Raw genomic sequence first — 27398 nt, 5'->3', positions numbered from 1 at the left:
GTTCCGGCCATGCTTTTCCAAGCAAGCAGCAAGTTTTGCTCTGATTTCATGGATTGGGAATTTGCATTCAAGTAGATCAGAGACCCCGAAGCAGCAGTGGTTTGTCAGTCAAGATACTGTAGTATATAGCATTGTACTATATGAATTGCTACGTAATTTATAAGTCTCATCTCAATAAAGTCGTCAAAGCTAAGTACTTCCTGGAAGCCAGGGTCGTCTTTTATGCAATCGGAGTTGGTAATGGTTTATCTCTATTCACATTGTGCCGACAGTTAAGCTATAAAGGGAATTGAAACTCAAACTCAACAAAATCTTTCACTGTAGGCGATGAAACAGAGAATAGTTATATCAACCCCTTCGACAAAAGTGGCACCATCTTACAAACCAAGCTTGCACCCCATCAGGATCCTCCATCTGATGCAACAACTTTACAATTCAATTACACCTCTTCTCTGGGATCGAGTCAACTTCACAGCCAGCTGTATGGAGGTAAAATATTACAAGATAGCATTTTTCTAAGAAAAAAAACTGCTGTTAAGGAATGGTACAGCACACAAACAGGCCAGTGAACCTATTTTCTTTTAAGACCTTTCCCATTCCGAGTATGCTGCTATTTTGGGACATAATTTATTTTACCTGGCATGGTTGGGATAAGTTTTATAGCATAGTTCATCCTGTCCTCTACAAATGTTGTCTTTGTGTGGAGGGAAGGTCAACCGTGTTACATTGTTTATTGTTGAAACCTGATCTGGAGCGCGATTAAATGGAGATGAAATTGCTTGTCGTTATAAATATAGAAATTATAAATTTCAGAGAGGTATGCAATGAGAATTTGAATTACCTTTCTGTGGATTTGAGGACTTGAGTTTGAATTTTGTTGTCAAATACAGAATGAAATGTTTTTAAGCTGCCCTTTCTTGATTTCCTGTAATCCCACAAGGAGTGTAATTCTCTTTGCATGTTGTGAATTAACTTTTTTATGATTTCAGCTCATTTTCAGCAACAAGGCCTATATGGAGGACGGATGACTGAGGAAAGACTCCTTACTGTCAAGAACATAACCAGTGAAGCTATTGAACAACTCCATAGATCATTGGAGTCTTGCCCAAATGCATCTGAAGAGGCTGAAGATCCACCATATCTAAAGGTAATTGAAAGTGAAATGTAGTCCAGAACAATTTCCTTACTTGGTGCACCATTTTGAATTTAGTGTTGAATACACAAAGTATAGGATATTTTTCAATATAGTGATCTTCGTCATCTGATTAGTGTTTTTTATTTAAAGCTGCTCAGTACAGTTGGATGAGAGAGGCAGTTTCTCTCGATAAATTCAGACTTGCCTTTTTGTGCGTATGGTTTTCTTGCTAGGTATATTAATTGACCACTACTGCTATGCTTATGCGTAACAAGGTCTTGTCTCTGGAATGATCATTATGCAGCAACAGATAGGTAAGCAGAGTGCTGGATTTTGATGAAGTAAGATATCCCATACTTCTGCAATCCTCGGTAGCTTTCTTCTGTAGGTTTTGAAGCACTAAATATTGTAGGTTGAAGCTGTAAGACATTTGCACCTAGGTTTTGAAATGGTTTGCATGATACAACACTCCAGAAGATGTAAAGTATAGGGAAATAAAATCTGTTCTTTCCTATCATCAGGTTTTTACAACTTATGTTGACCATCGTGTATAATAGCCGCTTGTTACTGAAAATTACTTCTTCCTCTCAGCGTATTATTTGGAAAATCTGGACTGCTGGATTTAATTGAAGAATCCAGTGTCAACACTGAATAAGATAAATCGGCATCTCCTGGTTGTATTGTTCTTCCAACTTTTTTTTGTGGAATTAGCTTAACAAAATCAATTGTAACGGTTTTGTTTCAAGATTCACTTTTTGAGACGCAATTTCTTTCATTAAAGAGAAACACTCAAACCATGATGCATGAACCCTATTAGTCCAAGAATTACAGAACAGTACTCATGAATATTGTTTTTATGATAAACCAAGAGCTGGAGTAGATTTTTAATTAAGTTTGCATTTTGTAATTTTAAGAAAAATGTGTAGCATTAAGTTAACCTTGTTTTATGTTTCTTGTGTGTTTCAAAGAGGGGAGATGTGACTTCAGGTGTCCAGGTCAATATCAGGAATTTTGTGTTCACTTGCTTTTGATTTTAAATGAGATTTACAACCTCGAAATAAAGAGCAGGGGTGAATAGCTGAGCGCACTGAAAGAAGGTTGAGGAAAAATAACCTGCTGCTGAGCAACGGGGATCCAGGGATTTGGAAATGGAATAATACAGAAAATTGGTCAGTTTGTGTGTGGGTGTGCTAGAAAGTGAAAACTGAAGTGTTAAATTCTTTAGCCAGGGATCCAGCACAATGACTGCTCGAAAGTTAGTTTATAGAACTCCTGCTTGCTTTTGAAGTTTAAGTTATAGTGAGTTTAGTTTGGCTTTGTTTTTGGTGTCTCTGCATGCAGTTTGAAATTTGAAAGGAAACTGGCTGCATCTGGTCCAATCTGAGTAAGATCTTTGATATGGAGGTAGCGGTAATTCTTTAGAGTTTTAGGGGTTTGTAAGGGTATTACTGGGCTAAAAGGGGTAGTGTAAGTGTGAACGATTTTCTTATGCTTGCTATGGTAAATTTCAAACGTTATCTAATATACTATAGTTCATGCTTTACTTTGTGTAATAAACATTTTATTCTTTATGCTAAAAATACACTAGCAAGCTTTTTTGTCCTTGTAACAACAGACTCCATAGTTATATAAAAAAACACTTTTTAAAAAAGGTCTGTGCTCCAATAAGCCATATTTACCAGGTGTGATCTGACTTGTCCAGAGTGAACCTCAGCTGGAATCATAACTGTTTGCACAGTGCAATACTAGCTTTATTGAGCTTCAAACATCGTAATTTGTGGTCAGTTTTCTCTGACCATGTTATCAACCCCCCTCGCTGTCAAATAGAATTTGAGTTCAATTTCTTTTTGTTTAAACTGAAAAGCACAAAGACTATTTTGGAGTACTTGTTATAGTTCATGTCTAAAAAGTTGTAAAATTAATATTACAGATTCATAGGCTGCAGCAGATTTTCTCTTGTCATCACATTACTGGTCATGTCTGTAAATGAGCATTCCATCTCCTACAATCTTTGTTATTTAGTATCTAATTAAAATATAGCATAACATAGAGACCTTAGCAGTAAGCCAAAAGTCGTCTAGCATCTCTCAGTTAATAAATTTATTTGTAGATTCATAAGGTGACTTAAAAACACAATAAAAATATAAACAGGACAGGAAGTCCTTCAGGCAGCAAGAATATGCATTATATCCTGGAGAGGACAGGTTGTGATTTTATGTTACCATCTCACTAAAACGCATTACCAGACACACATACTGGATTTGTGCGATGTTATTGGAATAGTTGAGCATGATGGATATCATGTGGTGCAATGCATTTTAATGTGGAATAATACTATTGTTATACATTCTAGTCACAACTGATATGGATATTATGATCTGGATGCACTCAAAACCTTTTTAATTGATGAAGCTGATATGTCTATTTTCTTGCAGGTCTCAAACCATCAAACAGAAAATTCATTGATCATTCGGATCATACAGCTTTTTGTTAGTTTGCTTATGACACTGTGATGGAATTATATTTGCTCCTTTTGATGTCTCTATCCCTGAAGGCAAACTTAACTGATACAAGGTTGAGATATTGTTTGTTTTAATCTATAAGCTGTATGTTCCATCTGAAATTGCATTGCACCAGATGACATCCATCATGCTCAACTATTCCCAAAACATTCCACAAATAGAGAGACTGCGTGTAGTAGCTCATTTTAGTGTGATAGCAGTATAAAATCGCAAACTGTCCTGACCAAGATATAGTGCACACTCTTGCTGCTTGAAAGATAACCTGTAGTGTTTTTGGTTTGATTTTATTTTTAAGGCAGTTATTTTTATGAGGACACAAATTTATTAACCATGAGATGCTAGATTTTTTTAAAATTGGCCAGGCATTGTATTATGTGAATGTAGGTTTGCTTGCTGAGCTGGAAGGTTAGTTTTCAGACGTTTTGTCACCACACTGGGTAACATAATCGGTGAGCCTCCGGATGAAGCACTGGTGGTATGGCCCGCTTTCTATTTGTGTTTAGGTTTCCTTGGGTTGGTGATGTCATTTCCTGTGATTGTCATTTCATGTGGTGACACCATTTCCTGTTCTTTTTCTCAGGGGGTGGGAAATTGGGTCTAAGTCAATGTGTTTGTTGATAGAGTTCCAGTCGGAATGCCATGCTTCTCTGAATTCTCGTGTGTGTCTCTGTTTGGTTTGACCTTGGATGGATGTGTTGTCCCAGTCGAAGTGGTGTCCTTCCTCCTATAGATGTAAGCATACTAGTGAGAGTGGGTCATGTCTTTTTGTGGCTTGTTGATTATGTAACCTGGTGGCTAGTTTCTGCCCATTCATCCAATGTAGTGTTTATTACAGTTCTTGTAATTTGTAAATTACATTAGTTTTGATTGTTGTCTGTACAGGCTCTTTCAAGTTCATTAGCTGCTGCTTTAGTGCATTGGTGGGTTTGTGGGCTACCATGATGCCAAGAGGTCTGAGTAGTCTGGCAGTCATTTCTGAGATGTCCTTGAAGCAGGGGAGAGTGGCTAGGGTTTCTGGACGTGTTGTGTGCTTGTTTGGGTTTGTTGCTGAGAAATCGGCAGACTGTGTTCGTTGAGTACCTGTTCTTTTTGAATACGCTGTCTCGGTGATTTTTGTTTGCTCTTCATAGTTCCTCTGTGCTGCAGTGTGTGGTGGCTCGTTGAAGAAATGTTCTCATGCAGCTTCATTTGTGGATGTTGGGATGATTGCTTCTGTAGTTCAGTATGTGGTCCATATGTGTTGTTTTCCTGTAGGCACTGGTTTGAAGTTCCCATTGGCTGTTCGCTCTACAGTGGCATCTAGGAATGGCATTGTTGTTGTTTTCCTCCTCTTTAGTAAATTTTATGCCAATAAAGGTATTATTGATGGCCTTGAAGGTGTCCTCTAATTTGTTACGTTTAGTGATGACAAAGGTGTCATCCACGTGGCGGACACAAAGTTTGTGTTCAATGGTTGGCAGAGCTATTTGTTTGAGTCTCTACATTATTGTCTCTGATAAGAACCCTGATATCGGAGATCCCATGGGTGTTCCGTTTGTTGTAGGTTGTGTTAAAGGTGAAGTGGTTGGTAAGGCATAGGTCCACTGGCTTGATGATATTGTCCTTGCTGATGTAGTTGGTGTTTGGCATCATGGTAGCCCACAAACCCACCAACACACTAAAATGGCAGCTAATGAACTTGAAAGACCTGTACAGATGACCAGCAAAACTAATGTCGTTTACAAAATACCTAACAAGAACTATAACAAACACTACATTGGACAAACAGGCAGAAAACTAGCCACCAGGATACAAGAACATCAACTTGCCACAAAACGACATGACCCTCTCTCACTAGTATCCTTACATACAGGTAAGGAAGGACACCACTTTGACTGGGACAACACATCCATCCTAGGATAAGCCAAACAGAGACATGTACGAGAATTCCTAGTGGTGTGGCATTCTAACCGGAACTCTATCAACAAACACATTGACTTGGATCCAGTTTACCACCCCCTGAGAAAAAGACCAGGAAATGATGTCACCACATGAAATGACATCACCAACCCAAGGAAACCTAAACACATAATTAGAAAGCAGGGCATACCACCAGTGCTTCATTCGGAGGCTTATTGATGATGTTACCTAATATGGTGACAAAATGTCTGAAAACGAACCTTCCAACTCCGTGAGCAAACTACATCAGGAATCTCAACCTGAGCTACAAATCTTCTCAAAATTCACTAATTGCATAACATGAATTAAAACAAAATCCTATCTTTGGCAAATAGATGACATTTCCAGATAAGTTATTCATATTCATTTGCTATAAATGCCGGAGGAAACATCACAGAAGCGCTTCACAGGAGGCTCCCAAGCACTGAGGATGTCACCTAGACAGGGGACGAAATGTCTGCAACACAAATTCCCAGCTTGGCGAATAGAACCACAACATATTCATTTGCTATTAATCAATTGTAACTGGAATATATAGCAGTAGTATTATGTAAATGATCAAGGTTGCTTATCTTCCTACTTAACACCCCATGTTTCTTAATATTTAATGTCTTTCTGCCTTAATTTTTTTCTTGTGAATTCCATGAACAGTTAAGTTACATTATAATGGTCACATCTTCCCTTATGTGTTTGAAAGGGAGATAGAATTAGTTACTATGGTTACAATCTGGTTACAGTGACCTTTTGCTTTTGTTTAGTTTCTATATTTTGACAAAGTTGAAAAAATTAATAAATGTTAGAAATTTTCTACATTAAAATGTTCATTTTTATAGATCCCGTTGCTGGTCCATCAGAAACAGGCATTGGCATGGTTACTGTGGCGGGAGAAGCAAAAGCCATCAGGTGGTATTCTAGGTAAGAAGGAACCTTTTTTAAAAATTAAAAAGGATGGCGTGGTCATGGAAGAACAATGAGATCAGAGTCTAATTTGAGATGATACAAAGCACAAGCTTAATATAGTACCATCTGTGGGATTGAACTGATCTTAATTATTTGTGATTCACTATTATGAGCTCGATATCATTTCAGTATCAAGTCAATGTACATTGATAAGCAGGGTAATAAATTTATATTAAGCTAAAATTAATCAAAATAATAACTGGCAATGGCTCTTTGATTTATTAATCACAAAAGAGGGGATCAGAATCTACAGTTGTCACTAGGACCAAATAAAAGTTATTTGAATTTGATAATTTGTAACTGTCTAATTTGGAGTAACAGGAAAATTATGAATTTAAATGGTTGCCATTTATGCTTCTCTTTTAGCGGATGACATGGGTTTAGGGAAAACGCTAACAATGATTGCACTCATCTTAGCACAGAGGTGCAATAGGAAGGAAGAAAAGGAGGAAAAACCCGATGAGTGGATCTCAAAAACTGGTACAAAGTGTTAATAATTTACAATGATTTCAGTAACTGACAAAACAATGCACAGTGTAAAACTATGGAATGGTTAAGCTCCAAAGCAAGTGTATTTTCACAAGTTTGAGATTTGAAGTGCTGCATTGTTGGAAGTACACCATATCTAATGGCATGCTTAACTGGTTATCTATATACAGGTAGACGATCCTTTATTTGAAATCCCGAAATCCGAAAAGCTCAAGTCCAACGGTTTGTTTTTTGTGAAGTTTTTTTTTCTCATTAACAAGGTTGTTTGGGATGCAGACAGTTAACCCAAGTCGACACCCACTCGATGCGTGTCACTCAGATGTAACATGGGGTGGGGGGGGTGGCCCAGCACTGGCAGGCCTCAATTCTGTCTCAAGGCCTGTTTTACCCAGTGAGTCTGCTCCTCTAGTAAGATTTTAAAAAATTTCACCATCAAACTGTCACTTATACTGAAATTCGAAAAATTCTGAAAACCAGCTGGTCCTGAGCATTTCGGATAAAGGATTGTGCACCTGTACCTGATTAGATGAAATTCAAAGACCCCTGGCACTGTTGGTGCCCTGACACTATCTTGTCCTGTGTAACTACATTGCATAAAAGGTTGGATGTCTGTCAAAGTAGTTTATTGAATGAGAAGTGCTTTTTTAAAAAATTCATTCATGGATATCACTGACTAGCCCAATGTTTTGCCTGTCCTTAATTGCCCTGGAGAAGCTGGTAGTGGTGAGCTGCCTTCCTAAACCACATCTGTTCATGGGGTGTACAGACACCCACAGAGCTGTTAGAAAGGGAATTCCAGGATTTTGACCCAATGTTAGTGTAGTGTTTCCATATGTCTACTGCCTTGGTCCTTGTAGTTGGTAGATGTCGTGGGTTTGGGATGTGCTGTTGAAAAGAGTCTTGAGTTATATTAAATACTTGATTTTCTGACATTGACATTTATTTTTAGTTAAAATATTTAATTGGGAGTTAAACTAGTTCGTTATTATCATTTTGTTGTTGTATCTGATGTTGTTCTGTCTTGCAACCTTGTCTGTTCCAAACCTAATATTGCATTCTAATATCCAACTTTCTACAGAGAGCACACATGTCACCTCCTCTGGGACACTTATCATTTGTCCAGCATCTCTAATTCATCATTGGAAGAAGGAAATCGAAAGGCATGTCTCTGTCACAAAAATAAGCATTTACATGTACCATGGGCCAAAGAGAGAACAATCTGCAAAAGCGTGAGTAATTTCAGAAATAATGTTTCTGTCCTGCAATAGAATTTGCTGATCTGTGTACATAATGCTATGCTCTGTGTTTTTGATAGGCATGATATTTTAAAAGACATGATTATTTTAAGTTTGCGCAACCTTTCTTTTGAGAGTTGTGGTAGATATTTCTTGCTAATTAACCTTTGCTAGATTGCTATGTAAACATTATCCAGTGGATCACTACATTCATAGTGTGCTTTAATTAAGTTACAAAGAACAGTACAGCACAGGATCAACCCCTTCCAGTACAACAAGACTGCACCAACACAATGCCTTTCTGTGCTAAAATCTTTATGCCTCTATGCGGTCTGCATGCCTCAATTCCTTACCCATTCGTATATCTATTAAAATGACACTCAAATGTTGCTATTGTGTCTGCCTCCATGTCCTGTGGCAGCACACTTAACACCATGTGTTTTAAAAAAAAATTACCTCTCTCATCTTACCCCCTTATACCTTAAACCTGTATCCCTTTGGAAATTGACATTTCTACCCTGGGAAGAAGACTCTTATCTATTCTATCCATGACTTCCATAATTTTGTAAACTTCTATCAAGTTGGCCTTTATCCATCATTCAAGTGAAAACAAGCCAAGTTTGTCCAATTTTTCCTCAAAGCCAGGCAATATCCAGGTAAACTGTTTCTGTCACTCTCCAAAGCCGCCCCATCCTTCTTTTGGTGTGGCTACCAGAACTGTACACAATACTCAAAATTAACAAACTCAAAAGTTAGCTTTTTCAACTTTGAAATGATGACCGATTAAGCTATCATTTTATGCAATAGTATTATGTAGATTAATGTTCCACAGTCATCCCATTGGAGTTTCTGCTTTTGATCCTATTTTGAAGAAGACATCAAACAAGTATATGTTTCTGCTATTATCAATTCATATCCTTTCTCAGATTAAAAAAAAAGTAATCCAGTCAATTTGCAGTCATCGGATACTAGTTTATTTGCAGCATTGGACATGGGGAGAAATAAGTGCCATGGTGCCGGTCAATTTAAGGACATCACACATTAGGGTGTCCTAATGACTGGAAAGGAATGTCGTCCTGGAATGTCAAAGTTGACATTGAACAGCTGCACCCAGAAAAAGGAATTTAACTCTAAACTAAAAGTAGTATTTAGAAACAGTTTTATTGGCACTGGTCTATGACGCTTAAACATTTTTCTTACAGACTATCAAAATTTGATGTTGTTGTGACAACATATAGCCTTGTTGCAAAGGAGATCCCAGTGAACAAAGAAAATAGCCATTGTGCAACCAAGGATGATGCGAACGTAAGTTGAGCGTTTTTCAGTGATGTTAGTGGTACCAGTTGCTGATATGAATATTATGTAATAACGTGTTGGATGCGTTTTTGCATTTGGCTATCTCTAACAATTGCTGCTTGTTAGAATAGTCACCAAACTAACAAATAGCAGCTCAGCCTTGCAGATTATCTGAGCATTTTTACAGTGGAATAGTGCTCTTGGCTCTTTTTTTTGGACTGGGCGTGTCAGGCCAGTTATTAGTATGCTTTCTGATTTGGTGATTACACTATCTTTTTATACTACCAAAGAGCCAATGGAATTACTGGTAGATTTCTATTTCCTCTCAGAAAATCTGTTGGTGTAATTGAGTCTGGGAGTGATTAGGGTGCTTCATCTTTTTAATTCAAACACGCTGCAATGAAAACTACACACATCTTTAGTTTCTTTTTGTTTTTCAGGCCTTGACTGTGACAAAGTCTTCTCATTCTCCTCTGCTGAAGATAGCATGGTCTCGGATCATCCTGGATGAAGCTCACAACATTAAAAACCCCCAAGTACAAACCTCAATGGCAGTGTGTAAACTCCAAGCTAAAGCACGCTGGGCAGTCACAGGAACGCCCATTCAGAACAACCTGTTGGATATGTACTCTTTGCTGAAGTAAGAAAACAGAACCAGAGTACCTGGGTTAAGCTTAATTGTTAAATTGTGTTTTTCAGATACATTTTTTTGTCAGCATTGTTTCCAAATAATTGTTACAGCATTAAAACAAATATATTATTTCCATATTGTAGACCTGCCCCTTTTTAAGATAAATCACCTAAGTTATTTGAGATATTTGCTCCCAGTTTGTTTTGTTGTCAATTATTGTTCTGGGCTGATTTCTAAGATCTCATTGCTCTTCTTTCTAATTTTTTCTGTATTGTCTCAGGTTCCTTCACTGTTCCCCATTTGATGAGTTCAAGCTTTGGAAGAATCAAGTGGATAATGGTACCAGGAAAGGTGGTGAACGCCTTAATATTATCACCAAAAGCCTTCTGTTGAGGAGAATGAAAGACCAGCTTGATGCTAATGGCAAACCTCTGGTAGCTAAGCCTATTGTTATTTTGACCAATAAAATCACATGTTCAGTTTTGCACCATTCGAAAGTGATTTTGACTTTATGCCAATGCTAAACTGCAGTATGGTGCTGACTTTGGATCCAACACTGATTCCATGAAGTGGGTTTTTTGTCAAATCTTTCATGATGTACATCTAAATGCGTACTCTAGATATAAATTGAGATTAGATATAAAATCTTCCTTTTTTGTTTCTGAGTTCCTCAATTTTTGCTCTTATCCAAATATCCCTATTAATCAATTCTGAGAAAGTAAATGAGGGGCAGCAAATTTAAAGAAACATTTCCTTGCCTGAAATCTGAGTTACAGTAACTAGTCTCTCATGGTGGATGGAGTGTATACTTAAGAGTCTGTAGAGGATAAAAGATGATGCTTTACCAAAGCTGTTTGAAAGCTGAAAAATTTGGTTCCTTATCTTTGAGACATTGTTGGTCTTAAAGGTCAAATATTTCTTACTATACTTGGATTAAAATGGATGCAGAACAGTAATCAATGAACTGCATATGACTATGAGAAGGGGTTTTGTATATCAAATGAAGCTATATGCTGTCAGTTATTCTTGTAGCAAATGTTTCATGTAACAATATAATTATAGAAGACAAAGGAGAGATGCAAGATAGCTTTTAAATTAGTGGGTTACATGTTGGAAAAAGTAGCAAAATGCAATGCCACTAACTCTGTTCCTGTTCTGTCACTCTACTTGGTTCCATTTCCCTTCTAAGTTATTTAAGCCCTGATCCGATACCTGCCAAAAACAAATTGTCAGCTGGTCACATGCATGTGATTTCTCTTGCAGCATTTGAGGCTCAGGAATAGGATGTTATCCTTTGTTCTCAGTTACAGTAAGTAAATAATCACTAAGATTTAAAAAAAAAGGTAGGGGAATTGAGTAGTGTCATGACTCAAAGATTGACTAATTAAATTTTCTGGTACTTAGCCAGTAATAGACAGCTTGGAGTAGAATGCAATAAAGTTGTACTCCTCATACCATTTACCTTGTATAACTTGGACAAAAAGTCTGTAATATTGTTTTTTGATTCCTGTCAATCACAGCAATTTTGGAACCTAGGAGCAGCAGTAGTATTTTGGAGTTTCCAAGTCATGACCTTCATCTCAGGTGAAAAGAGTCCAGGGTTTTCTGTGAAAATAATGAGGAGGCTAACAATATTGATGATTTTTTTATGGTCGACAGCACAGTAATAGACGGCAAATGAAGATATGCAGTTCAATAAGGAGTTGCTGTCCCAGGCATCCCCACCCCACATTTTGAATGTACTTAAATTTGAAGTTCCTTCGCTGTCCTGTCATCATGGAAACAGACTAAACATACCATAGAAATGGAATGTGGAATCATTCTCCACAAAGACACAGCATTATTCTAAATATCATTTTTTGTGACAATTTCTGTGTAACTTTTGTTTCCGCAGGTTGTCCTGCCGCAGAAATTTAACCACACTCATAAGCTAAAATTGTCAGAGGAAGAGGAAGCTGTTTATAATGTCTTGTTTGCTCGTTCAAGGTATGTTTTGAGGAATTGTGTGTTCTTAAAATATCACTGCTTCCAGTTAGAGAACATACTTTGGTTAATCCTATCCACTCCCTTGTGGATATTTTGCATAATTCTCCTATTATAGAGGTTGGGAGGGAAACATTTGCCAAGCTACGCAGACCTGTGCTGATTGCTCAGGTGTATGCTGTGCCATGGGCATGTTTTATGGATGAAGCAACACTGTTCTTTTTTTAAAAAAAATTCTCCCCTACAGTATTCAAAGTCTTTTCCTATGGGGGATGAAGGTGACTGAAAAGATAATTGCTTCCTTTTATCATGTTGAAATAAAATAGATGTGACACCATATATTTCAACACCTTTTTTTTTGTTCTATTGTGTATTTGAAAGCTTAATTAAAAAGATTACCAAACATATTTTCATGAAGGCGATGATCTCTTAAATAAAGATTAGATTGATTCAGCCTTTTGACTTATAATACTCCACTGAAGTGTGATCTTTATTCAAATGTTAATTTTGAAGAGCTTTTTAAGAAGTAGAACATCCAGCAATGAATAAAACATTGAGAAAACTGCACTTATCTTGATCCCATAAAGATGCTTTAATCCAGCACCACAAAATCCAGCTTGTTGTTTTCCCTTACAAGATAAAAGCTCTTGCTGTAGTAATTAATCAATTGCAGTAGAAGTTTTGTGAACATGTTGCACTATCCGCCAAAACAATTTTACCTGTGGTGCCTGAAAAATGCAATTCACCAATTATAGTTCCTATTTGTAGCAGTTGCTGACGTAGAATGTTTCATTCATTAATAATTAATTAAACATTCATTCATTCATCAATAAACTTAAAAATGCTGCTATCTAGGTTTAATGTTTTTAGAATCTATTGTGTGAGCCATACTATTTGCTCCACCACTACTTCCTTTTTTGTGATATTGAGCGATATGTACTGCAGGTTGTAAACTTGCCTACTGAACTGGTAGATTTGTTCTCGGACGTTTTGTCACCATGCTAGGTAACATCATCAGTGAGCCTGAGGTGAAGCGCTGGTGTTCTGTCCTGCTTTCTATTTGTGTGTCTTGGTCTGTTGTGGTGGGTGATATCATTTCCAGTTCTTTTTCCCATCGGTTGGTAAATGGGGTCCAAATCAATGTGTTTATTGATGAAGTTCTGGTTTGAATGTCAGGCTTCTAGGAATTCCCATGATTGTCTTTGTTTAGCCTGTCCTCGGATGGATGTGTTGTCCCAGTGGAAGTGTCGATGAAGGACACCACTTCAACTAGGACAACACGTCCATCCAAGGACAGGCTTAACAGAGACATGCACGGGAATTCCTAGAACACCATCTCTTCACCGGAGGCTCACTGATGATGTTATCTAGCATGGTGACGATGTCCGAGAACAAATGTACTAGCTCAGTAAGCAAACTTTACAACCTGAACCTCAACCTGAGCTATAAATCTTCTCAGATATCACATTGTGTACTGCATTGCACTTATTCTAGTGGTATTTACCTCCAAGGATACATGACTGATTTTAGCTACTTCATTTAAACTTCCTAAATTCAAGTTAGCTCAATTCCATGTCAGATTGCATTTGAAATACTATTGCAGACACCTTTTCCTGTAGGGCTTACTGGGTTTTGTGTACACCATGGCACATGGGCAGAAGGCATGTGCAACAAATCTGAGAAGCAGCCCTATGGTATGCAGCCATCTCTCTACCATTAGAAAGTGCTTCATTGTGACAGGAAACAGTATCAAGGATTAGTAGACCTGTTTCATTGCTCTTTCTAACTGATTCTGTTTCAACCTGAAAGCCAGGATGTGAACCATAAACTGATTTTTCTATAAGTGTTGATTACGGTGATATTGAAATATTCCTTGTGAAGAAAAGTGTTGAATTCCATTTAACAAACTGTTGCTAGACTCCCCTTTTGAATAAGTCTTGGATCATTACTACTGATTTTAAAAGCATATTTTACATTTGCTAACTTTTTAGTAGAAATGGAAATAACCGCACATATGTATACTTGTATGCTGGTTAATTATTTGTGTTTATTTTAAATTCATACAAAAGGTGAATATGTTCAAACAAATTACATTACAGCTATTAGCTGTGATATATTTTCAGTTGCCATGTTCTATTAATTCCAGTGTTGTGACTATTATTGTAGTCCATTGAGAGACATTTTCTTTTTTATTCTCAATTACCTTCATCATTACTTATTCCACTAAGATTTCTGTTTTGCTTCATTGAACCTTTTTGTTATGACAGACAAAATATTTCATAATTTCTAGTTAACGTCATTTTCAACTGAATTCTCTTAAATAACATTTTTGAAACCGCTTTGTTAGTTCGGCTATTTTTCATAACCTTTCCTCTCCACAGATCAACCTTGCAGTCATACTTGAAGAGACATGAAGGCAAGGATGACAAAGCTAATTCATCACCAGATACTGATAACCACTTCAGCAGAGGTAAAATAAAAAATCAAGATGCCCGGTCAAGAAAGATAAATTCTGCATATACCAATAATCTGCAGCAAAAAAAGCACTCAGGAAATGCAAAGCAGTTAGGTCAGAAATGATTAACCCTATGAATGAAAATCGCCTTAACTTTTTCCTTTTGTCATAAACTCTAAACTTTTACAAGGCATTAGGCTTTAAAATATACCCTTAAAGTTCACAATGCAACAGAGCATTTTAGATAAGCACCTCATCTTGGAGTTTCGCCCGTGTGATCCATTTGCCAATTAGATCTGGTGTCTCTGGTTTGAAATGGACATAATAATCCATCTTGAAAGATTTGTTTATAAATGTTTTGAGTGCAGTTACTGGATAATATATTTGACAACTTGCCAACTATTTTTAGCACCCATTAATGGAAGATGTTTAGGAAGCTTTATTATGATAAAGTCAAGTTAACTATCATGTTACCACTTCAATCCCACTGAAAATCAGCCTCTTATTTTTGTCAGTTTTTTTTTTGTGATTTCAATCCTATCTATTTTCTGTTGTGGGTTCTAAGTATTGAAGTTTGGTATTTTGACCTGTGTTTTTCGGGATTTGAATTGAAATTAGTGTTCCATTCATTGAGCCCTTGCAGTTAGAAGACAAAGAAATGTTGCTGTGACAAATTCAAGCCCGTGTGCAAGAGGTGAAATTGATATAGTGAACAGTGCTGGAGAGAGACATATACTGAGCTCAAGTTTCTTTGGGCTTTGAGATTCCAGTGTCAGGAGAACTTGCATTTACTAATGGAGCAGCAAACAACATGATCTTCCTGTTGGCAGCCTCTTAATTGACTGCCAATTGATTCCTACTGAAGATGACGTGGGTTTTCTGCTGCCTGCAATATTCCAAGAACCAGCAGTTCTGAAATTGCAGCAAGCTCCACAGAGCTGGGTGCTGCTAAGGCAGTTTGATTATGCAAGAGAGGCCCTCAGTTTAAATGTAGAAGCTAATTTGATGAACCTCTCTTACTATCTCATCCCTTTTTTTTAACCTGATGTTCTTGGTGCAACAATGTCATCTTTTATTTTTAGTTATTCAAACTCCAGATTTATTCTGTAATTCATTTCAATATCATTCATGGTTTACAAGTTTTTTTTGTCACTTGTGGAATTTGTTTTCTTTCATGGGATCTGTAAGAACAGCATTTGTTGCCTATTCTAATTTCTCTTGACTGAGTGATATCCTAGAATCCCTACGATGTGGAAGCAGGCCATTTAACCCATCTAATCCATGCCACTTTCCGACCAGCGTCCCACCCAGACCCACACCCCCCTACCCTATCCCTGCATTTCCCATGGCTATTCCACCTAACCTACACCATGCCTAGGTACTAAGGGCAATTTAGCATGGCCAGTACACCTGCACATCTTTGAACTGTGGGAGGAGACTGGAGCACCTGGATGAAACCCACACAGACACGGGGAGAATGTGCAAATTCCACACACAGCCCATTTCAAAGGGTAATTTAAGTCAATTACATTGGTATCGGTCTGGAGGCATATGTAGGTAGAGATGTCATGTTGGTGGGCCAGATGGGTTTTTTCCAGCGATCAGTGGTAGTTGAGATAATTACAGAGACTGCTTTTCAATTCCTTTAGTAAATGCCCTGGTAAAACTAAAGATTAACTTATAGTTAGTTTTGTGTTTTCATTTAGTAGCTCGTGAGTTTGGTATTGCATCTGTCAGTGGTGGTCCTTCCTCTGTCCAGAAGAGTTCTCAAACATCAAGCACTGCACACATCTTATCCTTGCTTCTCAGACTTCGTCAGTGCTGCTGTCACCTCTCTCTGCTGAAGACGGTAAGAAGTAATTGCACAATACAAAAGTAGGTGCAAGTGAACAAATTCTCATCTTTTTAATATTATAGATATGCACAATTTCTGACATTAGAATACGGAAATAAATTGTTGCATTTTGCAAATTTATGACTGGAGTGCAAGCTGAAAATCCCTAAAAGTTTAGGCTTTCCTTTGTGGTACATGGAGAGCTCTACTGAAAGGTGTGAATATTATCAAATGCAGTAATTAAATCTTCCTTTATGTAACACAGTTCTGAGTACTACAAACACGTCTTCGTGGATGGCGAGTTGCAAAAAGCAGGCAACTGGGACTTTGGAAACCTGGACAGGTTGACGGAAGGGTCTGTTTCCATGTTGTATGACTCTATTAAAATAACTAAAAGCAGGGAATTAAAACTAATTATCTTTGGCCAGCACTCCAGTTTACCTTATACATGATGAAGAAACAAAAACGCAAATTCAGATGCTGAAGTTAACTTGATTCGACTAGCTTGTGTCTTCCACATAAATCTGCAGCTGCTGAATTTATTTTGGCTATGTTTCTATTTATTTTTAAATGGCTTTTGTCCTGACTTATAGGCTCTCAGTCAAAGTGAGATGGAATCTGAAGGCATCACCCTCTCACTGGAAGAGCAACTCAATGCTTTATCATTATCAGAGGTCACGGCCTTTGACAACAAGCCAGCTGTTAGCCTGAATGGTACCAGCTTCAAAGCAAACCTGTTTGAGAATACCAGAAAGAGTACTAAGGTATATTCAGAGATAACTAAACACAAAGTCATAAAATTCATCTCAATGGACGTGCAATTTTTAGGAACGTTTTGCTGTGAACACTAGGAAAAGCAAAGCTATAAAGTTTTGATTCTGTGAAGTCCACATTGATGCCCTGGAGTTGAAGTGTTCCGAGGCAGAAGGTGAGCCGTTCAACCCCTGGGCATCAATATGGACTTCACCAGTTTCCTCATTTCCCCTTCCCCCACCTCACCCCAGCTCCAAACTTCCAGCTCGGCACTGTCCCCATGACTTGTCCTACCTGCCTATCTTCCTTTCCACCTATCCACTCCACCCTCCTCTCTGACCTGTCACCATCCCCACCCCCATTGTTCTCTTTGCTACCTTCCCCCACTCTCCTCCCTGACCTATCACCTTCATCCCCACTTCCATTCACCTATTGTACTCTATGCTACTTTCTCCCCACCCCCACCGTCCTCTTATTTATCTCTCCACCTTGCAGGCACTCTGCCTCTATTCCTGATGAAGGGCTTTTGCCCAAAACATCGATTTTTCCTGCTCCTTGGATGCTGCCTGAACTGCTGTGCTTTTCCAGCACCACTCTAATCTAGAATCTGGTTTCCAGCATCTGTAGCCCTTTTTTTTATCTAGAGGATGATGGCAGTCTACTTGCCCATAGAGTCATAGAGATGTACAGCACGGAAACAGACCCTTTGGTCCAACGTGTCTATACTAACCAGATATTCCAACCTAATCTAGCCTCATTTGCCAGCACTAGGCCCATATTCTTCGAAACCTTTCCTATTCATATATCCATCCAGATGCCTCTCCACCACTTCCTCTAGCAGCTCATTCCATACTCGCACTAACCTCTGTGAAAAGGTTACCCCTTAGATCCCTTTTATATCTCTACCCCCTCACTCGAAATCTATGCCCTCAAGTTCTGGACACCCCCGACCCCAGGGAAAAGTCAGGCCCCTCATGATTTTACAAACCTCCTATAAGGTCACCCCTCAGCCTCTGACGCTCCAGGGAAAACAGCCCCAGCCTGTTCAGCCTCTCCCTATAGTTCAAATCCTCCAACCCTGGCAACATCCTTGTCAATCTTTCCTGAACCCTTTCAAGTTTCACAACATGCTTCTGATAGTAAGGAGACCAGAATTGCTCACATCCAGTTTGGTGTCTTTCAGAATGAAATGCCTGACTGGGTAATTCATTTTTGATCATACCGGTATAGGATGATTAATTGGGTATTATTGGAATCTGTCTTCTCTTTGAATAGTTTGAGTCCTTGAATCCATGCGACATTGGGTAGGCTCCTCAGAAGACTCGACTGTTTTTAACGGAAACATCATTACATTTCCTATGTATCATAAATCACTCTAAATTGATTACTAATGGCAAAAATAATGAAAGTTTAAATACTATTGCAACATATTATAGAAGTATAATTGCTCAACATGTAAATATGCATTGCCTTTATAGAAACCAGACATTCTATCACGTTGAAACAAAAATGGACCTAGAACCAGAAGAGATTCAGATAACGTGAAATAAATTTTGGTGAAAAGCAGGGTATATGTAAGGGCCTGTAAATGGATAAACAGAAACCCTCAGTGCATGGCTTGAGGCAGTTGAACAAATCCCTTTTTCTTCAGCCTACAAGAGCTTGCAGTCAGGAATGCTGAAGAATGTTGCACAGAGAGGAGTACAAGGTCTTGGTGGGGTTTAAATCCAGAGTTTGGAAGTAAGTGTTGAATGATGAGGGGACCATGTAGAGGGTCTTGTGTGATCCAGAATTTCACATAGGACAGGGTACAAGCATTGGATTTTAGAAAGAGCTGAAGTTCTGAAAGCTGCTCAGGAAAGTGGCAGATAATTGAGTGTATAAGTGGTAGGAGCCTGAATGAGGGATTAAACAAAAAGTGAGCTGTGTTTTGGATGGAATGGATACTGTTAGAGATGAAATCAGTGATCTTTATGGTGGAGGAAAGACAGGTTATCAAGTCAGCTAGAGGTTAAAACTCTTTCTGCAGAAGCTATTGTCTGGCTCAGCCTGACATTGCCTTCAGGCAAAGGAAGAAAGTCCACATAAAAGTTATGGAGTTAGTGACAGATACCAGTGTGTTGTCACAGGAAATTTTGGTTTATCTAAGAGTGAATGCAGAGGGCAAGCTGAGCAGGTGGGGACATTAGGATGTGATGGGTGAGGTAGAGCAAACATGTGGAAGATGATTGTCAACAGTTGATGATCTCAAGAAACATGTACATGAGGAAAGAAAAGGGTGTTGAAGGTATCTTGTGGACATCAGGAAGTAACTATGCAGAGAGGAAAGGCAGACTATTTGCAAGAATTGCTCTAGGTCATCACTAAGTAAGGAGCAATTTACTCTGCAATAGATATAAACTGAAAGGTAAAATCTTAATGGATGTGTGTTTAGTGGGCTGCAATCACTTATAAACTAAGGAATCAGTAACTTGGTAACTTAAAGTTGCCAGCTATGGACCACAGATATATTGACTGAATACAAACACAGACGAGTTAAAATCAAGAGGAGGCTATTTGACCCCTCAAGCCTGCTCTGTGACTGAATAATATCATGTCTGATGTGTATATTCAAAATTCCACATGCCCACCTATCCGTGGATAACCTCTGATTCCCTGCCTCACAGGAATCTCTCTGAAAGTACTCACTAACTTCACCTTCACCATCCTGGGAGGTGGAGTATTCATGAAAAAACTTTCCCCATCCAAAAGGGTACATGCGATAGTTTTGGCAAATAGGGTTCAAGAGAATCCAAAGTGATTTTATAAATATATTAAGAACAAAAGGGTAACTAGAGAGAGAATTGGGCCCCTCAAAGATCAGCAAGGCAGCCTATGTGTGGAACCAAAGGAGATTGAAGCGATACTAAATAAGTGTTTTGCATCAGTGTTCACTGTGAAGAAGGACATGGAAGATATAACATGTAGGGAAATAGATGGTGACATCTTGAAAGATTTAGAGGTGGAGCTACTGGATGTCTTAAAACTTATAAGTGGATAAATTTCCAGGACCTGATCAGGTGTACCCTAGAACTCTGTGGCAAGCCAGGGAAGTGATTGCTGGGTCCTTTGCTGAAATATTTGTGTTATCAATCGTCAGGTGAGGTGCTGGAAAACTGGAGGTGGGCTAATGTGGTGCCACTATTTAAGAAACTATAGACCAGTGAGCCTGAAGTCAGTGGTGGGCAAGTTGTTGGAGGGAACCCTGAGGGACAGGATGTACAAGTATTTGGAAAGGCAAGGACTGATTAGGGATATTCAACATGGCTTTGTTGTGGGAAATCATGTTTCATTAACTTGATTGAGTTTTTTTAAAGAAGTAACGAAGAGGATTGATGAGGGCGGAGCTGTGGACATGATCGGTATGGATTTCAGTAAGGCATTCGAAACGGTTTCTCAGAGTAGATTGGTTAACAAGGTTAGATATGGAATGCAGGGAGAACTAGCCATTTTGATATAGAATTGGCTCAAAGGTAGAAGACAGGATGGCGGTGTAGGATTTGCTTTTCAGATTAGAGGCCTATGCCACAAGGATCAGTGCTAGGTCCACGACTACTTGACTACTTGACTATATAAATGACTTGGATGTGAACATTAGGAGAATTGCAGATGACACCAAAATTGGGAGGTGCAGTGGACAGCAAAGAAGGTTACCCCTGATTTTAACGAGATCTTGATCAGATGGGCCAATGGGCTGAGTGGCAGATGGAGTTTAATTTGGATAAATGTGAGGTGCTGCAGTTTGGAAAGGCAAATCGGGCAGGACTTTATACACTTAATGGTAAGATCCTGGGGAGTGTTGCTGAACAAAGAGACCTTGGAATGCAAGTTCATATTTCCTTGAAAGTGGAGTCGTAGGTAGATAGGATAGTGAAGAAGGTATTGGGTATGTTTTCCTTTATTGGTCAGAGTATTGAGTACAGGAGTTGGGAGGTCATGTTGTGACAGTACGGACCTTGGTTAAGCCAGTTTTTGAATATTGTGTGCAAATCACCCTCCTATGGGAAGGATGTTGTGAAACTTGAAAAGATTCAGAAAAGATTTGTAAGGATGTTGCCAGGGTTGAAGTGTTTTGAGCTATAGGGAAAGGCTGAATAGGCTAGAGCTGTTTTCCCTGAAGCATTGAAGACTGGGGGATGACCTCATTTAAGAGGTTTATAAAAACATGAGGGGCATGATAGGATCAATAACAAGGTATTTTCTGTGGGGTTAGGGTAGTCTAGAATTAGAGCGCACAGGTTTATGGTGAGAGGGGAAAAATTTTAAAGGGACCTAAGGGGTAACTTTTTAATGCAGAGGATGATGCCTGTATAGAATGAGCTGCCAGAGGAAGTGGTGGAGGCTGGTACAATTACAGCATTTTAACAGCATCTGCATGGGTATATGAATAGGAAGGGTTTAGAGGGATATGGGACTAGATTAAGTTAGGATATCTAGTTGGCATGGTCAAGTTGGACTGTGGGGTCTGTTTCCGTGATGTGCATCTCTATGACTCTATCTCACCCTAATTTTTAAATAATGACTTCCCAACCCAGCTAAACATTCTCTCCACCTCCACCTTTTATCAAGACCATTCAGGTTCTTTTAAATTACAATCAACTCAAGCCTTTTTTTTCTGAGCTCTCATGAACATAAGCCCAGCCTGTATCAATCTGGTAAATCTCGTCTGAATCACATTCAACGTTTCTTCATCCTTCCTTTTTGCAGAAGGAAACCAAAACTGTAAACTGTATTCTAAATGTCTTCTCACCAGTATACCTGAAGTTAAACATACTTCTTTTATGTTCAATTCTTCTTTCAATATTCTCACATTGGCTTTCCTGATAAATGCAGTATCTGCATAATAACTTATTGTGTCTCAACATGAATGAATGTTTAACAACTGTTTTCTCCTTGGATTTTGCTGGCAGATTTTTGCACTCCTGGAGGAATTAAAAGCAATAAAAAGCAACCAAGATCCACAAAAATGGTATGACTCTAAAAGGGATCAATCTTTCAACAAATTATTTATATATGAGGAGATATTTTCTGTGTGGTGAATATAGGCTGTGCATGTTTTGCATTTTTCTCAGCAGTACTATATATGGTTATAACAATGTTATTGAACACCCAGTATCTGAAAGTGAACACCAAATTGTATTAGTGCCCAGCAGACTTTCAGTGCTATAAAATGCAGGATCACCTCATTTGAATAACTACTGGTAGTTCATGTGTAATATCACTGTCACTGCTGAACATTTTATTAAAATCAAAGTATAATTTTAAAAAGCCATGCCTGGCTAAAGATTGTAAGTGCAAGCTAAGAAGAAGGGTAAGGCTAAGGTAAATGGGAAAGTAAGACCATAGGAAATAGGAACAGAATAGGATTTCAGATCCTCAAGCCTGCTCCCTTGGTCAATCCTTGGTTTGCACCACTCTCCCCACCAAACCACCCCACCCCCCCACTTTCAAAACTTGCAACATTAAAAGATGTAAAACCTACCAGTACACCAATCCCTGACCTCATCCAGGGCTCAAAACAGCCCTTCCAAGTGAGACAGAAGTTCACCTGCGCCACCTCCTACCAGGTTTACGTTATCTGGTAGTCCAAATGTGGTCTTTTCTACATCGGGGAGACCAAAAGTAAACTAAGGACACTTTTCTCTGAGCATCTCAGCCGGGCCCGCAGGGGCTGACCTGCATTCCCAATCAACGCCCATTTTAATTCCCCTTCTCACTCCCTTTCTGAAATGACCAACCTCTGCCTCCTCCATTGCCACAGTGCAAATTGGAGGAACAGCACCTCATCTTCAACCTGGGCACCACACAGCCCAAGAACTCAACATTGAGTTTTCCAATTTCTAATAACTCCCCTTCCATCCCCTGGTTCCCTTTCCAGTCCCTCCCCCTCTTTTCCATTCCTCTTACCGACCCTACCTCCCAGCTACCAACCAGATTCACTCCTCACATTGAGGTTGTACCCTCTATCTGTGTTCATCTCTCCCTATCTCACCACTCTGCCCCTCCCCCAGCCCTCCCATTTTATCTGCAGCTCCCCTTGCACTCACCCCCAATTCTGTAGAAGGGTTGCACCTGAAATGTTGATTTCTCCACCGTCTGATGATGCCTGGTAGGAAGCATCAAGGGTATTGACATCTTCACGGAGCCTGTCACAGTGCTGCTAAAGATGTACTATACTTTAGTTGGGAGATGCTGATTTTTGATGGTGACAGCAGAAAGGGAACCGAAGAATGGCAAAGGAGTTGATCCTCCACGACCAAAGGAAATATTTATCATAGTAGAAGGAATGAACCAACTCTGGCCTCTAGCAAAAATTCGGAACAGTGTGCTGAGAAATCTGGCTGTCTGATGAGGACAAGCTTAATAACGCTCGAGCTGCTCACTTCTCATGGTTGGTTATCAATACACTGTTTAGCCACCACCATCTTCAGTTTGCTCAAGTTTGCAATATACAGTGATACCAACAGTGGGTTCAATTCCTGTACTGGCTTAGGTTACCATGAAGGACTCTCCTTCTCAACCTGTCCCTTCAGCTGAGGTGCAGTGACCCTCAAGTTAAACGACCATCAGTCATGTCTCTCTAATGAAAGAGCTGCCCTATGTTCTGGTCTGGTAAGACTGAGAAAGTGAAGGCTGCAGATGCTGAAGATCAGAGTCGAGAGTGTGGTGCTGGAAAAGCACAGCAGGTCAGGCAGCATCTGAGGAGCAGGAGAATCAACATTTCGGGCATAAGCCCTTCATCCTCGGATGCTCCCTGGCCTGCTGTGCTTTTCCAGCACAACACTCTACTCTGGTAAGATTATAGCGACGTTATCTTTTACATCAATCTGCCTCTTTAAACCTGTTCGTACAATGCATAGTTGAACATGTTTCCTGAGGATCTAATACAGCCATGATGATTGGGATGAATAATAGGAAGGGAAAATCACCTTGTGAACAAATGAGGGTGAAGATGTTGAGGGTCAGTAATTTATAAGGAGCCAAGCCAAGTAAAATGCATTGGTCTTGCAGATATCAGAGTTACAGATTTTCTCTTTTACTGCCTGAAATGACTGGCTGCCACTTTTAAGTATTAACTTCAAAGTCACAAACAGTTGGCAGCATTTGTGACGTGCATCTTTCAGGACCCTACACAGGATGGAGAGGTCCTGTCATTTTGCTGGCTGTCATTCTCAACTGGCACTGGGACCCTGGGCTCCACCTAGTGTCAGGCACTGGTTAGTGCAGATAGTTCTGCACTGCTACCAGCACCAGAATCAAAATATAGCGCTAGAAAAGCACAGTAGGTCAGGCAGCACCCGATGAGCAGGAGAGTCGTTGTTTCAGGCATAAACTCTTCATCGGGAAAATGGAGGGGGAAAGGGGTTGGTGGGATATTAGGTGAGAGGGTAATGGAGGATGCAAGGGGGAGTTATGATTGGGTGGAGCAGAGAGGTGCGGAGGAGGATGGACAGGTCAAGAGGGTAGTGCCAAGTTGGAAGGTTGAATATGGTTGAATTTTACATATAATTTGAGAGGGAGAAGAGTGAGTCCAAGACTACAATTTTGAATTGAACAAGGCCAATTATGAAGGCATGAAAGCAGAACCAGTGATTGTGAACTGGCAGTTTAAGATAAGGGATAAGTCAATAGAGATGTAGTGGCAAAGATTTAAGAAAGCAGAGATTGAATATATTCCAACAAATGAGCAAGATAAACCAACTGCCCGTAAGAGCCTAGTCAGTTAAAGCTTCCATCAGGTGAGTCTAACCATAGGGCATTTATTTACAAAGATTATTTTATTTGCAGATGTTAACCAGTTTAAGTTAATGTTTTAAATTAATTTGCTAAGAAATGTCAATGATTTAGCAGCAGCTTGCTGCTGTCACATCCATGTATTTTACCACATTCCTGACCTTCATATTGTAAATGAATTATGAAGGTGTATTAGATATTGCATTTACTTATGTAATGCAAAGATAATTGTTTGACTGTAAAATGCTTCAATACGTCCTGAACATATAAAGGGTTCCATATAACTATTATTTCCTCAATCATATTAACTCACAAGCATTTTCTCCTTCTATCAATATGATTATGTTGAAGTCGGTATCTGAATTAGACCCCTATGTATGTAACATAACTTTGTGCTCTCTTTTTTTTTCAATTTTCCTATTTCAATTGTTTGTTAAATACATAAGAGATACTGAAGCTTCAATAGTAGTTTTGTTCTATGTAACTATACTATTTGTCCATCTCTGTCAGTGTAATAATTTCTCAATGGACCAGCATGTTGAAAGTGGTAGCAGGCCACTTGGATCAAATCAGGCTGAGCTATATCACACTTGATGGCAGTGTGACTCCTAAACTTCGTATGGATTTGGTGGATGAATTTAACACTAACCCTAAAGGACCTCAGGTACCATCTAGTTCTTGTTTTGAATTTTCTTCTCAACACGTATCCAGAGTACTAATAGGGTGATAACTTACAGTTGTTGACTTCCCTCTGGTACTGAACACATTTGAGAACTAGACTGGGATTAATTTTGATACGTGTACCTTCCATATCTTTATCCCCGGCAAATAATTTGCAATATAACAATCTAACTTCATGTCAAGAATGATTGATTGCTTACATGAAGTACAAGAATGTAATTGTTACCATAGGACATACCCAAAGTGAAATGAAAGGAAGGTTGGATAGTAGAAAATATTTACCTTTTGGATAGTGCTTTATATATTAGAAAGTTAAATAATGGGTTCTAATAATTATCGAAAATATAGTCAGTTGCTTGGTAGCACAGTGAGCGTTAGAAAAGAACTAGGCCAGAGCAGGTATACAAACACAGCAGACAAAGTGAGACTTCAGTGGTCAGGCAGCTGCCACCAGGAGCCTGCATCCGGTATGGAAATTCAAGGTGTGAAAGCATAGCAATGGTTAGGTGATTGCCTGCTTAGTATTTCTTATTTCATCTAAATAAGGAATATTCAATTGGGACATGTGGAGCATTAATTAACCTCCTGAGGTGGTGACACAGTGGCAATGTCAATGCACTAGTATTTCAACGATTGATGCTCTGGGAACGTGGCTTCAAATCTCATCATGGCAGATGGTGAGATTTGAATTCATTAAAAATCTGAAATTACAGAATAGTCTAATCATGACGTGTAACCATTGTTGTAAAATCCCATCTGACTCACCAATGCCCTTTATGGAAGAAAATCTGTTATCCTTACTTGGCCTGGATTATGTGTGACTCCAAACGCACAGTAATGTGGCTGACTCTTACCACTGTTTGAAATGCCATAGCAAGCCAGTCAATGGATAATTAGGGATGGGCAATAAATGCTGGCCCAACCAGCAATCCCCATGTCCCACAAACAAATAAAAACCAGTTTATTTTTAATGAATACCAGTACAGACATGAGTAGAGGCGTTCATTAAAATTTAACTGGTAAAATATTAATTTAAAGCATCATAAATATGGCTGGGCAAGTAATATGTTGCTGTTTCAGAATGTGGGTGTTCATGCATTATACGCCCAAGATGAGCAGTTTATCGGTTTTATTTCAACTTTTCATATCCCTAAACCCCACCCCACCAATTAGCTGTTCACTTGTATCCTGGCATTCCTAGCCTCTGGGACAGTGACTATTCTGATCAGATAGTTGTTCATTGTGTACGTATCAATTCAGAAAAGGGCCAAATGCTGCACTTTCAAACCTGAAAACTTTGTCTACCTCAAATTATCCATGAAAGACAAAGTATCTCAAAAAATATAAAAAGGTGAAGCAAGCTGTTTAAGGCTGTTTCTATGCAACGATTGCACAATTTCCACTAACAGAATATCACTGTCAGTTCAAAAAGATGTTCCACCTACTTCATAATGACAAAGTCTATGAATTTCGGGTAGTGTCAGGTATGTACATTGTACATCCCAGTGTTCAACATTAAATAATGTACTTCTTCACTTGTTCATAATAGGCAGTGTTAACACTGTACTCTGCAAGATCACACTTGCTAAACCTAAAACAAAGCACACATTGTTAGTTTCTGCAAATTGACAGAGCTTGTTGAACAAACCTAAATAGACTGATAGCTGCTAACCTTAAACACCAGTTTATGACAATCATTCCTGTTATGATCTC

At 38.9% G+C, this 27398-nt stretch overlaps 1 protein-coding gene across 5 annotated transcripts in view; it reads left to right on the top strand.

The window, feature by feature from the left end:
- The window catches only part of ttf2 (transcription termination factor, RNA polymerase II), a 71057-nt gene that overhangs the window by 14630 nt on the left and 29029 nt on the right, over positions 1–27398 (top strand). For 3 of the 5 annotated variants that reach the window (XM_043700922.2, XM_087992792.1, XM_087992794.1), the window contains exons 7-20: positions 325–489; positions 990–1147; positions 6429–6510; positions 6922–7035; positions 8123–8273; positions 9482–9584; positions 10016–10215; positions 10487–10640; positions 12101–12192; positions 14571–14659; positions 16351–16493; positions 17072–17242; positions 22181–22239; positions 25515–25668. In XM_043700922.2, the coding sequence (XP_043556857.2) occupies positions 325–489; positions 990–1147; positions 6429–6510; positions 6922–7035; positions 8123–8273; positions 9482–9584; positions 10016–10215; positions 10487–10640; positions 12101–12192; positions 14571–14659; positions 16351–16493; positions 17072–17242; positions 22181–22239; positions 25515–25668 (1835 nt within the window). The remainder of the gene's footprint in view (positions 1–324; positions 490–989; positions 1148–6428; positions 6511–6921; positions 7036–8122; positions 8274–9481; positions 9585–10015; positions 10216–10486; positions 10641–12100; positions 12193–14570; positions 14660–16350; positions 16494–17071; positions 17243–22180; positions 22240–25514; positions 25669–27398) is intronic. The other 2 variants (XM_087992793.1, XM_087992795.1) reach the window with 2 other exon arrangements.

The sequence above is a fragment of the Chiloscyllium plagiosum genome, unplaced genomic scaffold, assembly GCF_037043375.1.
Source record: "Chiloscyllium plagiosum isolate Xiang-an unplaced genomic scaffold, Cpla_swu_hap1 HiC_scaffold_12, whole genome shotgun sequence".
Classification (NCBI taxonomy): Eukaryota; Metazoa; Chordata; class Chondrichthyes; order Orectolobiformes; family Hemiscylliidae; genus Chiloscyllium; species Chiloscyllium plagiosum.
Note: the sequence above shows the minus strand (reverse complement) of the source record. Positions and strands in the feature narration are given on the sequence as shown.